The following is a 19,517-nucleotide window of genomic DNA, read 5'->3' as shown; positions in this document are numbered from 1 at the left end:
AAAAACTTTCACTCCTAGAGTAAACTCCGACTTTCACTCCTAGAGTAAAAGCTACCTTGGGATCAAGTCCAATAATGACGTAGAGGGTAAGAGGAAACTAAATCCAAATTTTCATGCAATTCGGTGGAGATACTGAAAATTACACGGTATCGCCGTATTTTACGTTCATCTACTGGCCTATTAAAGGAAAGCACACACACACGAACATTCGCGACTTCTTAATCGCGAGGTTTGTTCGTTTGTTGTTGTTGTTGTCTGACGACATTGGAAAATTCCAAAGGAAATTTACGCTGTTTACATTCACATTCAATACTATATTAATTATTTATCTATGGTTTACATTTCTATATTATTATACATACATTTTACAAATTTTAAAATAAGTAGACAAGAATTATTTCATTATCTTTTTGAACGTGAAAATCTTAATAATTTGATAATCTCGTTATTGGTTGGTAACATTTGAATTTTATATTTTCCGGCAAACTGTCAAAATATCAAAATTATAACCCCTTTAATCAACGGTTAATGACAATTTAGAAAATATAAATAATTAGGTATTATAACAAAATGATGAGAAATTTGCACGATTTTGAACTTCCCCTGGACGGAGAAGTGTCCATGTGTCAAATAAACGGTCGAGTATTTTCTAGAAATTACGATATCACAAATTTAAACGGCTTTACAAACACAGTGAGTTATTCCATAACATTTATTTATTTATTTACGGATATACAGGTCCTCGAGGTCCAAGGTTTAATGGTTTTCTTCCTATCTTGTGTTTTTCCAGTTTTGTACTCCTAACAATCCTAAGTCGTCTTTTACCGATTCCATCCATTCTTCATGGCCACCCTCTTTTCCTTTTTATACCAGCTTCAGTATTTATTAATTGTTTGGGGACTCTTCCTTGCTGTATTCTAGATATGTGCCCGGACCATGTTTGAGCTTTCGCAATGTTTGAAATTTGTTGTTGTCCATACATTTGCATTATATCATTATTTGTTCTTCCCCAGATATCTTCTTTTATACCTTCATAATAATATTCTTATGAGTATCTTCCGCTTCCATCTATCCATTACTTCTATGGTTTTGCTTAAGATCCAGGTCTCGCTAGCATAAAGAACCGTTGGTTGGATAATCATTGTATATATTCTTCTTTTTGCTCCTCTGGATATTTTCTTTGATCTCAGCATCTTATTTAGACTTCCAGCACTTTTACTACCTTCAGCCATTCTTTTTATGATTTCTTCGGTCTCTTCATTTCTATTTGTTAAGGTTACTTCCAAATAATTGAACTGTTCAACTATCTCAAAGTTGTATTCCTTGTCTGGACCAGATACTTTCCAAAACTCTCCTATCTGTACATTATTTTTTGTATTCTTATTTACTTCCAGCCTGTACTCTGGGATTTTTTCTCGAATCCTTTAAAAATGTCTCTTAATTCTATTGATCTTGTTGTTATTAGTACACGGTTGTTCCCATATGCTATGCATTGATGTCTGTGGTGATAGATTGAGCCTCGAGTGTGAATATTGCTTTCCATTAAAATTCTTTCCAATATTAGATTGAAAATTACAGTAAACAGAGGGTCACCTTGTAGACCTCTAGTGATGTTAAAGCTGTTGGAGACATGACCTTCTATCATAACTTTACTTTTGCTTTCATCCAGAAGAGATTTAGTTTATCACATTATTTTATCCAAAAAGTCAAAATATTTTAATTTGTTGATTAATTTATGTCTGTTTGTTGTGTCATATCGATACATTTTTGGCAAAGTAACGTAAGTGACATTTTTGGCGAATCATGTTTTTCCATTAAACAAACGCTCTTATTGTTTAGAAGGTACTGCCGGAGTGTTGTAAGCCTAGACATATTATGTTTGAATTAATTCTAGGCTTACTACACTTTGGCAGTACCTTCTAAACAATAATAGCTTTAGTTTAATGGAAAAACATAAAATGTCACTTACGTTACTTTGCCAAAAATGTATCGATATGTATATAATAATAATTATTATTCACATTGACACTTTGCTGATAGTTAAAAATTGGGATCTAAGTATTAATTTGTTTTAGAATTAGAGTATGTAGCTGAGAAAAAAGTTGCCAAATAAATTAACTATGTCTTGAGCATTATCACCATAGAACAAACAAGAGAGCAGATAGGCCAGGAACCGAAGCTTTTCACCTCACAATTTTTTACAGAATGGATCGATTTGCTTGAAAATTTGAGAATAAGTAGTGGATAGGCCAAGGATCAAAATCTATATGATTCAGAAAGGCGCTTTTACCATGGGGGTGGTTGCCACCCCATCTCGGGGGTGAAAATTTTGTATTATATTTTGACTGCAAAAGTTGATAAAAACATTCATTCTAAGCAAAAAATGTTCTATACATTTTTGTGATAAAATTATAGTTTTCGATTTATTCGCTATTGAAAGTGTCAGTTTTGTATAGAAAAAATCAATGTTTTTCGATATACTCATTTATGATTCACTCAAATTTTGCTGTAGAAACATTTTTTTCAAACCAAATTATGGGGAATTAAATAACCTACAATTTTATATTGAAACATTTTTTCGTATCTCTGATGCTAATCTTTCTATTCTATTGAACTGCAACTTTTTTATTTTTTATCTTAGAAAGTTTGGTAAAAAATAATTTTTGTAAGTTTTTACAAGATCTATACGCCTATTAATATTGAATCTTTTTAAAATCCTCAGTCGCAAAAAGAGGTGACTTTGAAAGGGTGGGCAAAGGTGGTTTTTGCATGTTATTACAAGTTTTAATTGTCAAAAGCTCACTCAATTTTTGCTGTAAAAAATTTTTTGCAAACCAGGTATTTAATTAAATAAGCTACAATTTCATATTTAAACATTTTTTCATATCTCTGATGCTAATCTTACTATTCTGAAAAAAGGCCATTTTTTTCCAAACTACAAAAATTTGTTATTCACTTTTAACTCCATTTTTTTTAAACTAATCATTCTAAGCCGTTCAAACTTCTAGAACCTATTAATAATACATAAATAAAAAATACCAAATAAGGTTAATGACTGATTTTAATTAGGGTGGTGATTAAGGGGTCGCTTGCGATCACTTTTTCGCTGAAAAAATGGGGACTGACATTCTTTTTATTATGTCATTTAATTTTTGAGCTAGAGACTTTTTTTTATTTCTGGAGATAGATATTTTTAAGTACTTTAAATTAGTTTGAACAAGTTGTCCTCGAAAAATGCATAGTTTTCCGGTCTTTTGACTTTAAAACTACAATATTTAGCATTTGACGAAGAAGAGCCAACATATAATAAAGTATAGCTCGATTACTATTGGTCTAAAAGAAAAATTAAAAAATTGGTAAAGTTGTTTTGATAAAACGAAAACTTTTGGAGTTATTAGCAGAAAACTTATTAAAAATATTGATTTTTTCGATATAAAACTAACACTTTCGATAGCGAATAAATCGAAAACTATCAATTTTATCAAAAATATTTATAGAACGTTTTTTGCTTAAAATGAACGTTTTTACCAACTTTTGCGATTAAAATATAATAAAAAATTTCCACCCCTGAGATGGGGTGGTAACCACCCCCATGGTAAAAGCGTCTTTCGGCATGATATAGATTTTGATCCTTAGACTATCCACTACTTATTTTCAAATTTTCAAGCAAATCTATCCATTCTGTAAAAATTGCGAGGTTTTGTCCTATTTTAAGCTTCATTACTTGGACTAAGTTTCGTTTGTTATTTATGTATTTGCAAAAGTGTCAAGGATTAGATAGAATACTATTCTCAATATTATTCAAATAGTTAGAGAGAAGACTTGTCTACATTCTAACGTAACAAATTTTTTTAGCTAGAAAATTATCCCAAAGTTCACTTGACGAGAGATTTACTGCATCCTACAACGTCTGGAGATGAAGGCAAAGCTCTATTTTTACCAGTTAACATTTCTTTCCTCAAACAGTTATCCCAAGTATATTACGAACAAGGATATATGGAAGCCCTACAAACAGCAGCATCCTACAACCATGTATTTATCTCAAAATCTGCAAAGGGTATTTTAGATATATTGAAATATATTAAAAAAGTTAGGCTAATATTAAATCCAAACTTACGACACAGTGGCTCTAGTTTAATAGCTACCTATTCCCAAACACGAAACTGGCTAAATACAACTGTGAGATGCATTGCTTGGCATCCTTATTGCAAAAAAGTCGCTGTAGGAATGTGTGATGATAGTGTTAGGATCTTCAATGGGGATCCTAATGCCATTTCGTCGATCTTGAGGTGCAAGATGCAGAAACATATAACTTGTGTTGCTTGGAGACCAATGTCAAATACTGAGATCGCTGTAGGCTATGAAAATGGAATCATTGTTTGGCATATAGATCCAAATTCTATGGTAAGTTGTAGTAATATCATAACAGCAATGTGGTAGATGTTCCTAATTGTTCGTTTATTTAATTTTGTGGTGTTCATTTACAAATTAGTCCATTAATTTATCTCGCATTAATCTCTGTGGTACTAAGGCCAAACCCTACATGTCAAAAATGATCGATTTTTTGTTTTTAATGCCACTATGTACCTTGAGCGATGAAGCATATGATGACAAAACCCTCCAAGGCTAAACGCATCCATGTAACCAGTAGATGATAAAATTAGTTTCCGATATGTCCACTATTACAACAACACCGCGAACTTTTAAACTAATCTGCTGCAAAATCACATTTTTTTTACATATCGGGTTTTGCCTTAGCACCACAGATCTTATCTTCCTAATTTATTATAGTTTCACTGTGTACAATTATTGTGAAAGATATCGATTAATAGTTTAATTACGACTTTATTCAATTTTCTGAATAAATTGCCAAATAATGTTGCAATAGCATCCTCGTTTAAATTATATTTGTGCAAATATGCAGGTTCAAAGTTTTTGTTACTAGGCTAAAAACAACTACCTTTGTGGTGAGGTGTACATAAATTGTGAGCATTATAAAATTAGTTTATCAAACAGTTTTACAGTTTATCAAACTGGCTATATACCAACGGATTGGCTGCTGTCGACTTTTGTGACGATACCTAAAAAAGCAAACGCGAAAAGATGTAGTGACTACCGAACCATTAGCTTGATGAGTCATGTTTTAAAGATATTTCTACGAATTTTGCACTCTAAGATGTACCAAAAAATAGAAGAACAGCTTGGTGATACACAGTTTGGATTCCGCAATAACCTTGGGACCAGAGAAGCACTGTTTAGTATTCAGGTTATGGTACAGAGATGCAGAGATGTCGGACATCCGGTTTATATGTGTTTCATTGACTTTGAGAAGGCCTTTGATCGGGTAAAACATACGGAAATGATTGCTATTCTTCAGAAAGTGGGTATTGATGATAAAGACCTACGCATTATCAAAAATCTTTACTGGCATCAACGTGCAAACATCAGGATTGGCTGGGACACGTCTGAAGAACTTCAGATACGAAGAGGAGTAAGGCAGGGCTGCATTTTGTCCCCACTAATATTTAACATCTATTCTGAGTTTGTTTTCAATAAAGCAGTGGATAATGCTCAATGTGGTATCAAAATGAATGGCGTCAATATTAATAATCTGAGATATGCGGATGACACGGTGTTAATTGCGAGCAATTATGAAGAACTTCAACATCTGATTAATAGGATTACCACAACGTGTGATGAATATGGACTCAAGCTAAACACCGCAAAGACCAAGGTGATGGTTGTCAGTAAGACGTCAATACAACCGGAAGTAGTAACAGCTTATGGTGAACAATTAGAGAGAACTAACAGTATCACCTACCTTGGTTGTAATCTAAATGAGAACTGGGACATGAGCAAAGAAATTAGAATACGTATAGAGAAGGCCAGAGCTGCATTCTTTAAGATAAAGAAACTTTTATGTGGAAACAACATTACTTTGAATCTTAAAATTAGATTAGTGAGATGTTATGTGTTCTCTACTCTTTTGTACGGTGTCGAAGGTTGGACTTTAACAGATACTCTTCTCAAGAAATTGGAAGCCTTTGAAATTTGGGTATACCGAAGAATCCTACGAATAAGTTGGGTGGATAGAGTTCGTAACGAAGTTGTTTTGCACCGGATGGGAAAAGTCACAGAAGTCGTCAGAACAGTTAAAAATCGAAAACTTGAATATTTTGGCCATGTTATGCGACACCCAGAGAGATATAATATACTCCATTTAATAATACAAGGCAAGGTAGACGGAAGAAGAGGGCCAGGTCGAAGAAGAACGTCATGGCTTAAAAACCTGAGAGAATGGTATAACAGATCCTCTGCATCCCTTTTCCGAGCTGCCGTTAACAAAGTTGCTATAGCCAATTTGATAGCCAACGTTCGATAATCGAGCACGGCACATGAAGAAGAAGAAGATACATTAGGGGATTCGGACACTTTTGAGGGCAGTCTGTTGAGGGCAACAACTGTAGTGTAATAATTTATCAGTAGCTGTCAATAAAACCATTATTTTACTCCATGTGTCAACTTGTTTCAGTGTAGCTGTTTTATTTGAAATTTATGTATTTCTATTTGTAGTTATGTGAACGAAAAAATTGCTATGTGAACAGTTTTACAAATATTTTTATATTTCATTCATGTTTACAGATATCTCGACCCTCCATTAGTAACGCAATTATTTTACAAAGACCTGACCATAGACCTGTAATGAGTATAGCATGGTCTCCCAATGGGGACAAGCTAGTATCTGTAGCAGCATGTGACCAGTCTATTTTAGTATGGGATGTAGAATTAGATAAGACGAGTACTCTTAAAAGATCAGGGGGTTCAGGGAACCTGCTTGTGAAATGGTCGCCTACAGGAGAAAAGTTGTTTACTTGTTCCAATAGTCTTGTTTTTAGGTATGTAACTAGTTGAGTATGTTGAGATAAAATATATAGGCACAATTTATGAATGAACAGAAAAATGTTAGTTTTACCAAATGTGTGTGTTGAGAAATAAAATTTCCAGTATTCTCACGAATAATCAACTTAATTCTGCATAGAATAAATGTTATACAGGGTGTTTCATTAATAATTGTCCATATAGTAACTGGAGAAACCTTAGCACAAAATAGGAAGATTTAACCTAAAAGACTTAAATAAAATGTGGTTCCTTACTGAGTTACAGGGTGTTTTATCTAGAAAATTTAAAAATTATTTTTGCTCAGCATTTTAAAACTATTCGACGTATCCTTTTTATACTCGGCAGAAAGTGCGACTACTAGACACCCTACTAAATTGTGATAAACAAATGTTTCTAGCTACTACCAGAGGCGTACGAAAGGGGATGGTGAATGGTTGACCCTTCTCAAATTTTACGCCACTGGAGGAATTACTATTTTAGTGCCATTTTTAGATTCTCCAATACTTTCTACGTAAATAATATACTCTTCATTGGTAACGATAAAGTCATTAGTTTTCGAGATATTTGAAGTTAAATATGAAACGGCACAGTTATTTTGATTAATTTATGATATGATTCATATGATTAAAATTTAAAAATTATTTGTACCCAGTACTTTAAAACTATTTGGCGTATACTTATCATACTTGGCAGAAAGTGTAGGTACTGTACACCCTACTAAATTAAGATAAATAAACGTTTCTAGTTACTACCAAAGGCGTACGACAGGGGATAGTGGCTGGTTGACCCTTCCCAAATTCTACGCCACTGACGAAATTGCTATTTTAGTGTAATTTTTTGATTTTGCAATACTTCTTATGTAAATAATATACTGTTCATTCGTAACAATAAAATGATTAGTTTTCGAGGTATTTGAAATTAAAAATGGAGCGACACAATACATTAATCAAAATAACCGTGTCATTTCATTTTTAACTTCAAAGATCTCGAAAACTAATGACTTTAACGTTACGAATGAAGAGTATATTATTTTCATAGAAAGTTTTGGAGAATCCAAAAATTGAACAAAAATAGCAATTTCACCAGTGGCGTATAATTTGGAAAGAGTCAACCATTCGCTTTCCCCCGTCGTACGCCTCTGGTAATAGCCAGAAACGTTTGTTTAACATAATTTAGTAGTTTGTACAGTACCTATACTTCCTGCCAAGTATGAAAAGGATAGGTCGAATATTTTTAAAGTGCTGAGCAAAAATAGTTTTTAAATTTTTAGATAAAACACCCTGTAACTCAGTAAGGAACCACATTTAAGTGTTTTAGGTTAAATCTTCTTAGTTTGTGCTAAGGTTTCTCCAGTTACTATATGGACAATTATTAATGAAACACCCTGTAGATGTTTGATCATAACTGTCATAGCAAACATAAACGGTAACAGCTTCAGACATGTATCAGAAATTAATAATAATATCGTATGTCATTTTTGCCGGGGAGATCCTTTCGGACAGGTTCCGGTGCCACTTGCATCTTTAACCTTTTTTTTTTGTGAGAGGAGGAAATCTTCATAAGACCGTCAGAGTAGACCGCAGCTCCCCAAGAAACTGGTGTTCTGCCCTCTACCCTGGTGTGTGGGATTCAGTCCGCTTGCCCAATTCAGACACCCGTGAATCCGAGCGAATCAATCGTGAAAACGCAACTGCCTACCCACTAAAACCCCCTCATTCCAGCCGTGGACACCCGGTACGTATTTTTAGCAAACGTTACTTCGGATGCCCCGCTGCTGACCCTATCTCTACTCTATGTCAGTGGAGCCGACTGTGAGGAATAGTTATTCTTTTATTTGTTTCAGAAATAAAACATTGCGTACTGTGTACAGAACAAAAGTATATGAAAAAAAGGTTAAAAAAATGAATGTGTGTGTACTTTGTACGCACGTAAGAAGTTATACTTCTACTACATATTATGTGATTTTTAAGACAATACCAAAAATTAAAAAAAAAAGAATAAAACGCACACAAACACATTGAAAAATGCCACAAAGAAAAAATTATTTCTGAACGATATTAATTGTTGGCAAAAATTTTAAATACGCATTTTCTGAAAAAAAAAATTATATAACTAATATACTTATAATCATAAAATGCATAAAAAAATAAAAACTTGCATCGGGAATCGAACCCGTGAACTTCGCGGCGCTTTGATTCGTAATCGAAGCCTAGACTCACTCATCCAATTCCACATTGTTCGTCATGTGGAAAAATAGGGTAACTGAACGTTTTACTGTTTGACAGTTGTTTTGAATATAATTAAATTATGTAGTTTAAATTTTGTGGAAGAAAATATTAAAATATAACAAAACAGTAAGAAAACAATATATTAGATAAAGATTGGTAGAACTTTTGTTGGTAATCAAATTAAGTATGTAAATCAAAGCATTACATACCTACTAGATAAATAAATCTACGCCAAAAAATCATAATTTAAAAATAAAAATCGGACCGAATTTGGGATTTCTCTCTAAAATCCCCATTCTTGAGAAAATAAATGTATGTATTCCAACCTAATCCAAATGTATAATTACAATATGATTATAATAAAAACTACTTACCAAATTAGAATGAGTTTTCCTTGTCCAAAATAGTCCAAAAATATAGGTATATGAAAACTATTTAAAAAGGCAGTATAACTATTAACTAACTTTGTTTCTTTTCCCACAAATTTCAAAACGCAACAACCATAAATAATTAAACTACGTACAGCTGTGCCACAGCCGCCATATTGAATAATTTTTGACATGTCATTTGAACATCCAATCAGAACAAAGTTATAATGCGCATGCGCCGGGATCATAGGTTTTAACATATAAAAATTCACCCTCATATCGCCGGTAAAGAAGTATAACTTCAATAAAAGGAAGCATATGTGTACACAACTAAATAAAATAAAATAAGATGAAAATAAGTATTCATAAAACAGTGTAGAGTTAAAAATGTTTAGATAAAAGATGTATATGTAAAATAAGGGATAAAATATCCTTAATAATGTCTTCCGTCACTCTCTCATCTCTCATCTTGTCTCGCTCTCTCTCGCGTTTCCTTTTTTTTATTATCTCTGTTATTGTCTACTATCACGTTGTCTACCACACTAACTCAAGAGGACCGACGGCTTAATATACCCTCCGAAGCACGGTGAACGGCTCGTATCATTTTTAGAAATGAAAATGTCGTTCTTTGTGCTGAGAATCGAACTCGTGTACTCTGGCTTATAAAGCCAGTATCTTGCCGCTGAGCTACGGCCGTCCACTATCAGAATCATATCACCACATTAGAAATTAAGAATAGTAGATAATATAAAATAAATTTTATTCTTTTTAATATTGTATATAATGCAACTCTTTTGATAGCAAACCAGATTGAGGGTAGCCTGTCTATCATCAACTCATACTTTTAAAAGTAGTCCTTATAGGAACATGAAAAATAATTTTCAACAATCAAAAATGAATAACCATTTTCAATTTCGTTGCAACACGAAACTACAGCCGCATTATATTCTAGTTCAATCAGAGAGTGCAGCAAGCACCTCTACCGGTTTCGAAACTTATTAGTCTCTCATTAGGAGGCACATATGCTGCTCTCTCTGACAAAATTAGGACAAACCCGGCGTGAAGTTACGGATTGCAACGAACGAAATGGCAGGGATGCATCCCTGTCATTTTGTTGTCAGAGAGAGCAGCATATGTGCCTCCTGATGAGAGACTAATAAGTTTCGAAACCGGTAGAGGTGCTTGCTGCACTCTCTGATTGAACTGAAATAATGATGCGGCTGTAGTTTCGTATTGCAACGAAATTGAAAATGGTTATTCATTTTTTATTTACTTGTTTACTGTGATTGAGTACCAAGGGAACCATTCTCGTTAGAACTTTACCGCGCTGAGCAGATATTACGTGAATTATAAATTGTAAAATTTCCTCATCTTCTTTAGTGTCAGCATCCGTTATGGCTTGCAAATTTTAAGCCTCGGAGGTGTAACTAGAGAAGGTTCCCATTGTTTTCAATCTGGTGGGATGTAGAGTAATATTTTTAATGTTATTTTATGTGCTATTAGATTGAAAACTTAGTCTTTTGCTAGCAGTTGCCGCTAGGGCAATATTACTCTACATCCCACCAGATTGAAAACAATTTTTTAACAAAAAGTTCTTAAAATTCGTTTTTTTACTTTTCTCAATCTTTTATTAGCATAGTATGTATGATCCTCACTGGAAATATGTGCATTAATTTTACTACGTACGGACTTTTGTTTGTATCTTTAGTTTCGACTGTTTGTAGTTTTTTGTTGATGATTTAGTAGGGATAAAAGTAGGGATAGCCGTAAAATATTTGCGCCTACACTCTTAAATTTAATTTTTTATATAGTCTGAACCTGTGAGGAAATTCAGCAACGCTCCCAGCGAATCACTGATAGAGGAAAAACCTAGCTCTAGGAAGACCTCAGGAGCTTTGATTTCAGCTGGATTTGAAGTTTCAGCCACGGTTGTGAACAATACGGGTACTTTGGGTACGACTTGCGGTACTGAAGCGGACAGAAGTGAGAACGCGACGCTTTGAGAAACCTACATAAAAAATTAAATTTAAGAGTGTAGGCGCAAATATTTTACGGCTATCCCTACTTTTTCTTTCTTTACACGGCAAATTACGTGTATTAATATTCTTACTGGTATGGATATGTAAGCATTACTTGACAATGACATTGTCATCATTAACTAAAGAGATGGCTTTTGAATGTTCTTGGATAACTGTTACTTGTATAATCGCTTTTAATTCAGTTAATTTATATGTATACTATACAATAAAAACTAATATACAATCGAGAAAAGAGGAAAAGTTATAAAGTGATTTTTTTAATAATATATTGTTACTATGGAATTTGGTTAAATTTTGAACATTTTTAACAACAAAATACTTTAATTCCAGAATATGCCCTGGTGTATTCTGAGCTTGGATCTTCCATAAATAATAAACAATAAATAACTTTTTATTCATTTCACGTCTTAAATCAATTATTTATCAAATACAATATCAATATTATTTAATAAACAACTCAAAATATATCTGAAGACGTGTCAAATATTTAAAATTGTCACTGTCTTGTCATCACATTCTATTCGACTCAGTGCGTTGTATGACAAAGATAGCGAATGTTCGATTTGGAAAATATCACCACGGACATGGTGTTCATTTTTTTCGAATGCTGAAAAAACTGATAAGTATTTTTGAAAAATTCAAACGCAGAATGAAAGACTAAATTATTATCGAGGGCCGAAAGTCCCTTAGAATAAATAAAAAGTTTCTTTTGAATGACATATTTGAAATTAAAAATCACACTAAATTTTCTCTTAGTTTTTCACCCCTGTAACTTATTAAAATAAACATAGAAGTTTTCAGGGACTTTCGGCCCTCGCGCCTCGGTACTAACGTAATCTTTTATTCTGCGTTTAAATTTTTCAAAAATACTTATTAGTTTTCTCAGGATTCGAAAAAAATAAATCCCATTTAAATAGCATTGGAGCCGAAAGTTTGCTCCTATCCCCTTAATCAAGATCCTTATCCTATATTTATTAAACATTTCTTTGTAAATAGTTTATAAAAACCTTTTATAAACCAAAGATGTCTTAGTCATTGTAGAACAAAATATTATTTTTCACAGATATTTATTTTTTTGTGTAAATTGTGGGTCTTTGTTTTTGTATTTTTAAAATAACCATTATTTATAATTTTAGAGTTTGGGATTGCCGCAATTGGGAATGTGAAAGATGGACAGTACTCAGCGGAAGAGTTCAGTCTGCCTGTTGGTCAAATTGTGGTACTACCCTACTGTTCGCAACAAACACGGAAACCATCATCTACGGAGTGATAGTAAAGCATGATCTAATATTCACATCTGACGCGGACACGTCTTCAAACCAAGCCTTGCCGATGTTTGATACAACTAAAGTTGATATAGACGGAGTTCTTGTCGGAGGACTGATTCAGAGTATGGAAAGTGATCCAACAGGGAAATATTTAGCTGTTACGTTTCAAGATACAGACTCTGTGGCCATTTTTAATATAATTAGGCAACATGGGTTACAGTTGGTGGCGAAGTAAGTTTGAATTGACTTTTTCTATTATTTATAGCAGATACAAAATTCTCTTTATTGGAAAATTGTTCTAATCATTCACAATCTTGTTTTTTTTTTTTATTTAATTCTTTGGCTTAACCACAATCTGCTAGGTGCTTTCCGTTCTAGTCTTCAAGCTGTACTAAACGAATCACCTTCACTTATAAGAGGACAGTGTATCTTCCTGATGCCTCCTCTACACATCGGCAGACGAGTCCGCGGATGTATCATAACACGCTGACCACACATCTGAAGGGTCGTTCAGTCTTGGCATTGAAATCCTTTGATCTGTGCTGCAGATGCGTCTGCCGACGTGATATACATACATCCGCAGACGCATCTGCCGATGTGTAGTGGAGGCATAAGAGATGTTGCTAAACTGCATGGCAATATCAGCAATCCCAACTCAATCAAATATCTCTTCTTGGAATACAGAGGTATATTCTCCTAATAGTCACTAGTCGAATAGAAATGTTGAAATTTCCACCACTACAGAATATTCCTGCACCCAACCTTTTCTGCAGCTTTAGACCTGTCTCTATACCCTGCAGTCTGGGTCAAGTGTTTTCTCTGCCCATCTCCCTCGTGGGCAAATGTCCACTTGAAAGGGTACTTTAGGCTTGTATCTGGGTGCCATATGGTCAGAAATCATCATCCATTCGGAATCCCTGATTTAATTTATGATGTTACTAAGTCCTGGTATAACCTATATAGCAAATATAATTCTGTACCTACGCTAGTTTTTTAGTAGTTAAAAAAATCGATAAAAAGTAATAGAATTTTCATCTTTATTTACATTAATAATCAATAATAAAATAATAAAAAAAACAATGGAGAATTGACAAATAATATCCAATATGCCGACGATACAGTCGTACTTGCCAGTAGTATCGATGAAGTTCAGCATGCTGGTCAGCAAAACTCAAAAACCTGCCAGACAATTGAAAATAAAAAAAAAACAATTCAACACGTTGACTCGAATATATACCTTGGAACAGTCGTCAATTCGAAATGGGATCAAACAACCAAAATACGATCTAGAATTGAAAAGACCAAAGCAACATTTAACAACATGAGAAATATATTATTCACCCATTGCGACATATCTCTCCCACTAAAAATACGGCTGCTAAAATGCTGTGTATTTCCAGTCTTGCTGTATGGCGCAGAGGCCTGGACAATAACGGAAACATTAATGAGGAAGCTGGAGGCATTCGAAATGTGGGTGTATCGACGTGTCCTCAAAATATCCTGGACGACTCACACCACCATCGTAGAGGCAATGGGAAAACAAAAAGAAATCTCTTTCATAATTAAGAAATAGAAACTTGATAAATACAGGGTGCCCCCGAAAATAGTGCGTTCCTTAAAGGTATAGGTAGAAGGCACAATGTAGAGCAAAAAAGTCTTACATTTTTTTCTAAATTGATCCGTTTGACCAAAAAACGAAAATACATTTTGATATGCAAATTGAAGTCTGGCAACAACGCGCAACTCAAAAATCTAAAGATTAAAAAGGTAGGTTTGTAGGTCAGTTGCATCTGGTAGGTAAAATAATGTAAATCCCAACCAAACCCATATCCATTATTTTGCAGGTAGGTACCTACACTGTCAACAACCCCTAAAATCACACCTCAAAGTAGATAAACAAGGGGTTATTAGGTTAAATTTCCACAGTAACAGCAAGTTCTTCTAGGCTACGTTGCCATGTCTTTTAAATTTATGAAAATAAAAATTCACCTATATGGAGAACAATGTAATTTTTTTCTTGGAAACAGTTAACTTTAGAAAAAAATGTTATAGGACTTTTTTGTTCTAAATTGTGTATTATATCCATACCTTAAAGGAAAGCACTATTTTCGGGGACACCCTGTATATATTCCAACTGATAATACAGGGTGAAATAGAGAGTAAACGCGGACCCGGAAGAATAAGACACTCATGGCTTCAAAACTTACGCCAATGGTTTGGACTAACGTCGATCGAGTTATTCAGAAACGCCGCAAACAAAATTAAAATTGCTATGATGATAGCCAACGTTCGCAACGGACAAGGCGCATAAAGAAGAAGATGATTTACATTAATGAAATATTGAATTCAACTAAGCGTTAAAATTCAATCACTTTTTATCCACTTTTAAACATATTAGAAAACTTAATCAAAATCGATATTTTTGACTTACGTGCGTATGCGCAAAATTTCGATTCCAATGCATTAGGGCCATTCCATTTCAAATCACTCAATTTTGGAGCAAAAAAGATTTTGGACCTCCGATTTGTCTGAAAATTGGTATATAGCTTCTACGGGACGTAAAAATAAGATATTTAAGGTCCAAAAATTTTCTTCCTCTTTTTTTCTCAAAATGTTATTTTATGCGATTTTACAGTGATTTGGTGTTTATTTATACAAATTTGCATTTTCTATCGTAAAGTATCAATGGAAAACATAATATTTTAATAGAAGGGACTCAAAAATGTCATTATATGGCATTATAACAAGTTACTTTGATTCAAAACAAGCTTTTGATCAAATTTTATAGTGTAGAAAACGTTAAAATACCGTTTTTTTACATTTTTCTCCATTACCAAAATACATCATAATCGATTTGGCTGAAAATTTACCCACAGATAGACAAAACATAGGACTTTAAGTGGTGAGAAGGATTTGAATTATATTACAATACCAAAAAAGTTACATGCAATATCATAGTCAAAAATATAGGCGTCTACTGTAAGTACAATTAACTCGAAAATATCGACCTCACGACAAAAATTGTTAAAAAGAAATTGTAATAATTGTAAATACGATTTATTTGGAACAATTTCAGTTCCTACCATTTTTGTCGAAAATTTAAAAATGGCGGAGATATTGAGCAAAACAGGTTCTCCTTTAAAATCAAGGTGGCTGCTAACGTAATGGAGGAATTCATTCGTGATTTTAAATTTAGGCTACTATTGACTCCCCTAAAGATCAGAAAAATAAAATTTTGGGCAGCTCGGCATTAAAGGTCAAATGCTATCCCGACTGGACTAATATATACTTTTGAGTCTGATATGAGTGCATGTAACTTTTTTGGTATTGTAATATAATTCAAATCCTTCTAACCACTTAAAGTCCTATCTTTTGGCTATCTGTGGGCAAATTTTCAGCCAAATCGATGATAATGTATTTTGGGAATGGAGGAAAATGCAAAAAACGGTATTTTAACGTTTTTTACACTATAAAATTTGATCAAAAACTTGTTTTGATTCAAAATAACTTGTTATAATGCCATATAATGACATTTTTGAGTCCTTTCTATTAAAATATTATGTTTTTCGTCGATACTTTACGACAGAAAATGCAAATTTGTTTAAATAAACACCAAATCACTGTAAAATCGCATAAAATAACATTTTGAGAAAAAAAGAAGAAGAAGATTTTTTGACCTTAAATATCTTATTTTTACGTCCCGCAGAAGCTATATACAAATTTTCAGACAAATCGGAGATCCAAAATTTTTTGCCTGAGTGATTTGACATGGAATGTACCATTAATTTTTTTCGAATTTTGAGAAAACTAATGTGTTTTTGAAAAATTTAAACGCAATATAAAAGATTACGTTATTACCGAGGGTTGAAAGTCCTTGAAAACTTATATATTTATTTTAATAAGTTACAGGGGCGAAAAAAGAAAAATAATTTAGTGTGATTTTTAATTTCAAATATCTTTAAAAAAAACTTTTTGTTTATTCTAAGGGACTTTCGGCCCTCGGTAATAATGTAATACTTATTAGTTTTGTCAGAATATCGTGTTACTGGGGTTGTTACCCCCGATGATGGGGTTGATTAAGTTGAAAACACTATTTACCAGACATATATTTATTTTGAACACTAAATGCGCCAGTAACTAGTTGGTGGACAAAGTCTATGATCTAACCCCGTCGATGTCTGAATAATGAATCAATCCCTTCTTTACTTTCTACGTATCTATAAATAAATCGTTTTGTTATGGTTGACTACACCCGAATGTGATCGTGAATTACTAATATTAGAATCGCTGACTTCGGAGTTTTCAAAACGAGTGGCCTACATTGCAACATCAGTGTCACCCATTTATGTAATGTAAACAATGCATGTAGACAATGTTTGCTTAAGACTTTTAAAAATTAAATCGACATGGATTACTTATTTTTTTGATGCTAATATAAATCGTGTACAAGGATTCGAAAAAAATGAATGAATTCAAAAAGCGTTGGAGCCGAAATTTTGCGCCTACGCCCCTAAGATCTTTTTACTTATCAGTAACAACATTGTAATAGTTATGGCACCTCATCTATGAGTCATTCATTTCTTTTTAGTTTTGATCCAGCATTCATGTATTGGTTCTCTTTATTACTTAACTTCATTGTCTGTGCAACAAGCAAATGAGAAATGAGGAAATGAAAGTATGTATTCAAATTAAACACTGAAATATATGTTTTTTTGTTGCAGCTCATTAGTAAACGGATTAGCTGAAGAAAAACCAAGCACCATGAGCTTCCTTGTCGGTTATGAAGCCGGCGCATGTTTGACGATAGGATGGTCTAGTGGCAGGATTCAATATTTTCCAATTATTTACAGCGATTTGTCTTCTGCTGACAATACTCAATTATCTACTAGGTTTAATTCGTTTAACGGTTCAATTGTGTGTTAAGACTAAAAAAGTTTTTATATTTTTGTGATTGTTTGATTATAATATAAGATTATTAAATATCTATAGGTATTTTGTTTTATTACCTCAACACACCACGGTGTGTGTGTGTGTGTGTTCACAAAGAGGGGATGGCATTAGATGAACTTTTTGCCACAGATATTTGAACACACCACGGTAGTCAATAAAAGATGAAGCTCTTAAGGCCATCGTACATAATTCGCAAATATTTTGCGGATATCCCTACTTTTTCTGTCTTTACACGGCAAAATTCTCGCTGTTCTGGATATGTAAACATTACTACTTGACAATGTCATCATTAACTTTAAAGACATGACTTTTGAATGTTCTTGGATAACTGTTACTTATATAATTGCAAATTATTAATTCAGTTAATAAATATGATAATTTTTTCACTAATTATATGTATTCAGTGATTGTAATAATTTATATACTGTACAACAAAAACTAATACTCAATCGAGAAAAGAGGAAAAGTGTTGAAGTGATTTTTTTCATAATATATTGTTACTATGGAACGCTTACAATTTTGAACATCTTTAACAACAAAATACTTGGATCACAGAATATATCCTGGTCAATTCTCTGAACAAACAATTAACGTTTTATTAAGTTCACGTCTTAAATCAATTATTTATCAAATACACTATCAATATTATTTAATCAACAACTCAAAATATTCCCGATACCATGTCAAATATTTGAAATTGTCACTGTCTTGTCATTATATTCTTATTTGACTCAGTGCGTTGTATGACAAAGATAGCGAATGTTCGATTTGGAAAATATCACCACGGACATACTGTCCATTTTTCAAATCCTGAAAAAACTAATAAATATTTTTTAAAAAATTTAAACGCAGAGTGAAAGACTAAATTATTATCGAGGGACAAAAGTCCCTTAAATAAAAAGAATAAATAAAAAGTTTCTTTTGAACGAGATATTTGAAATTAAAAATCACACATTTTCTCTTGGTTTTTCGCACCTGTAATGTATTAAAATAAACATTACATAAGTTTTCAGGGACTTTCGGCCCTCGGTAAGAACGTAATCTTTCATTCTGCGTTTAAATTTTTCAAAAATACTTATTAGTTTTCTCAGGATTTGAAAAAAATGAATCCCATTTAAATAGCATTAGAGTCGAAGCTACGTACCCATCCCCTTAATGCAAAGATACAGAAGAATGCAAGCAAGAAAAATACTTCTTCTTTCTCATAATCCTTAGTGCCCTTCAGGGCGTCGGATGTCAAGTTCTATCTCTTATCCATTTCTTCCATGCGCTTCTATTGGTGGCCAGGTTCTTCATATCTCTTACACCCATGTGTCTCCTTTCACCTATATCCTGGATCTGGTCCATCCATGTCTTCCTCGGCCTTCCTTTTTTTCTTTTGTTTCCCATTTTGGCTTCGTTTACCTTTTTTGTTAGTTTCTTTTGCTCCATTCGTTGTATGTGTCCAAACCAGCTCACCTGTTTTCGATCTTCCTCATTATCGGTTCTTGTTCCAGCTCTTTCCTTATATCTTCATTTCTGAATTTCTCAAACTTCGTAACTCCAGCTATTCTTCTCATGTATTTCATCTCCGTCACGTTTATCATTGCTTCATGTTTCTTTTGCACAATCCATGTTTCCGCCCCGTATGTCATTATCGCTATTATATATTCTTGAGTTTAGTTTTGTTGTTTATTTCTGATTTTCCAATAATTGTATTATTTAAAGAGTAATACAAGTTAGTAGCATTTTTCAGTTTATTATTTATTGCCATGTCAGTGTTCC

At 33.2% G+C, this 19,517-nt stretch overlaps 1 protein-coding gene across 1 annotated transcript; it reads left to right on the top strand.

The window, feature by feature from the left end:
• Positions 1-266: 266 nt before the first annotated feature.
• Positions 267-17,787, top strand: LOC114327835 (aladin). Its single transcript, XM_050656356.1, has 5 exons — positions 267-693; positions 3,856-4,404; positions 6,643-6,896; positions 12,672-13,034; positions 17,525-17,787. Exons 1-5 carry the CDS (start codon positions 571-573, stop codon positions 17,724-17,726), a joined length of 1,491 nt encoding a protein of 496 aa, XP_050512313.1. The 5' UTR covers positions 267-570; the 3' UTR covers positions 17,727-17,787.
• The last annotated feature ends 1,730 nt before the right edge of the window (positions 17,788-19,517 follow it).

The sequence above is a fragment of the Diabrotica virgifera genome, chromosome 7 (assembly GCF_917563875.1).
Source record: "Diabrotica virgifera virgifera chromosome 7, PGI_DIABVI_V3a".
In the NCBI taxonomy this organism is placed as follows: Eukaryota; Metazoa; Arthropoda; class Insecta; order Coleoptera; family Chrysomelidae; genus Diabrotica; species Diabrotica virgifera.
This window is presented reverse-complemented; position numbering and strand designations above follow the sequence as displayed.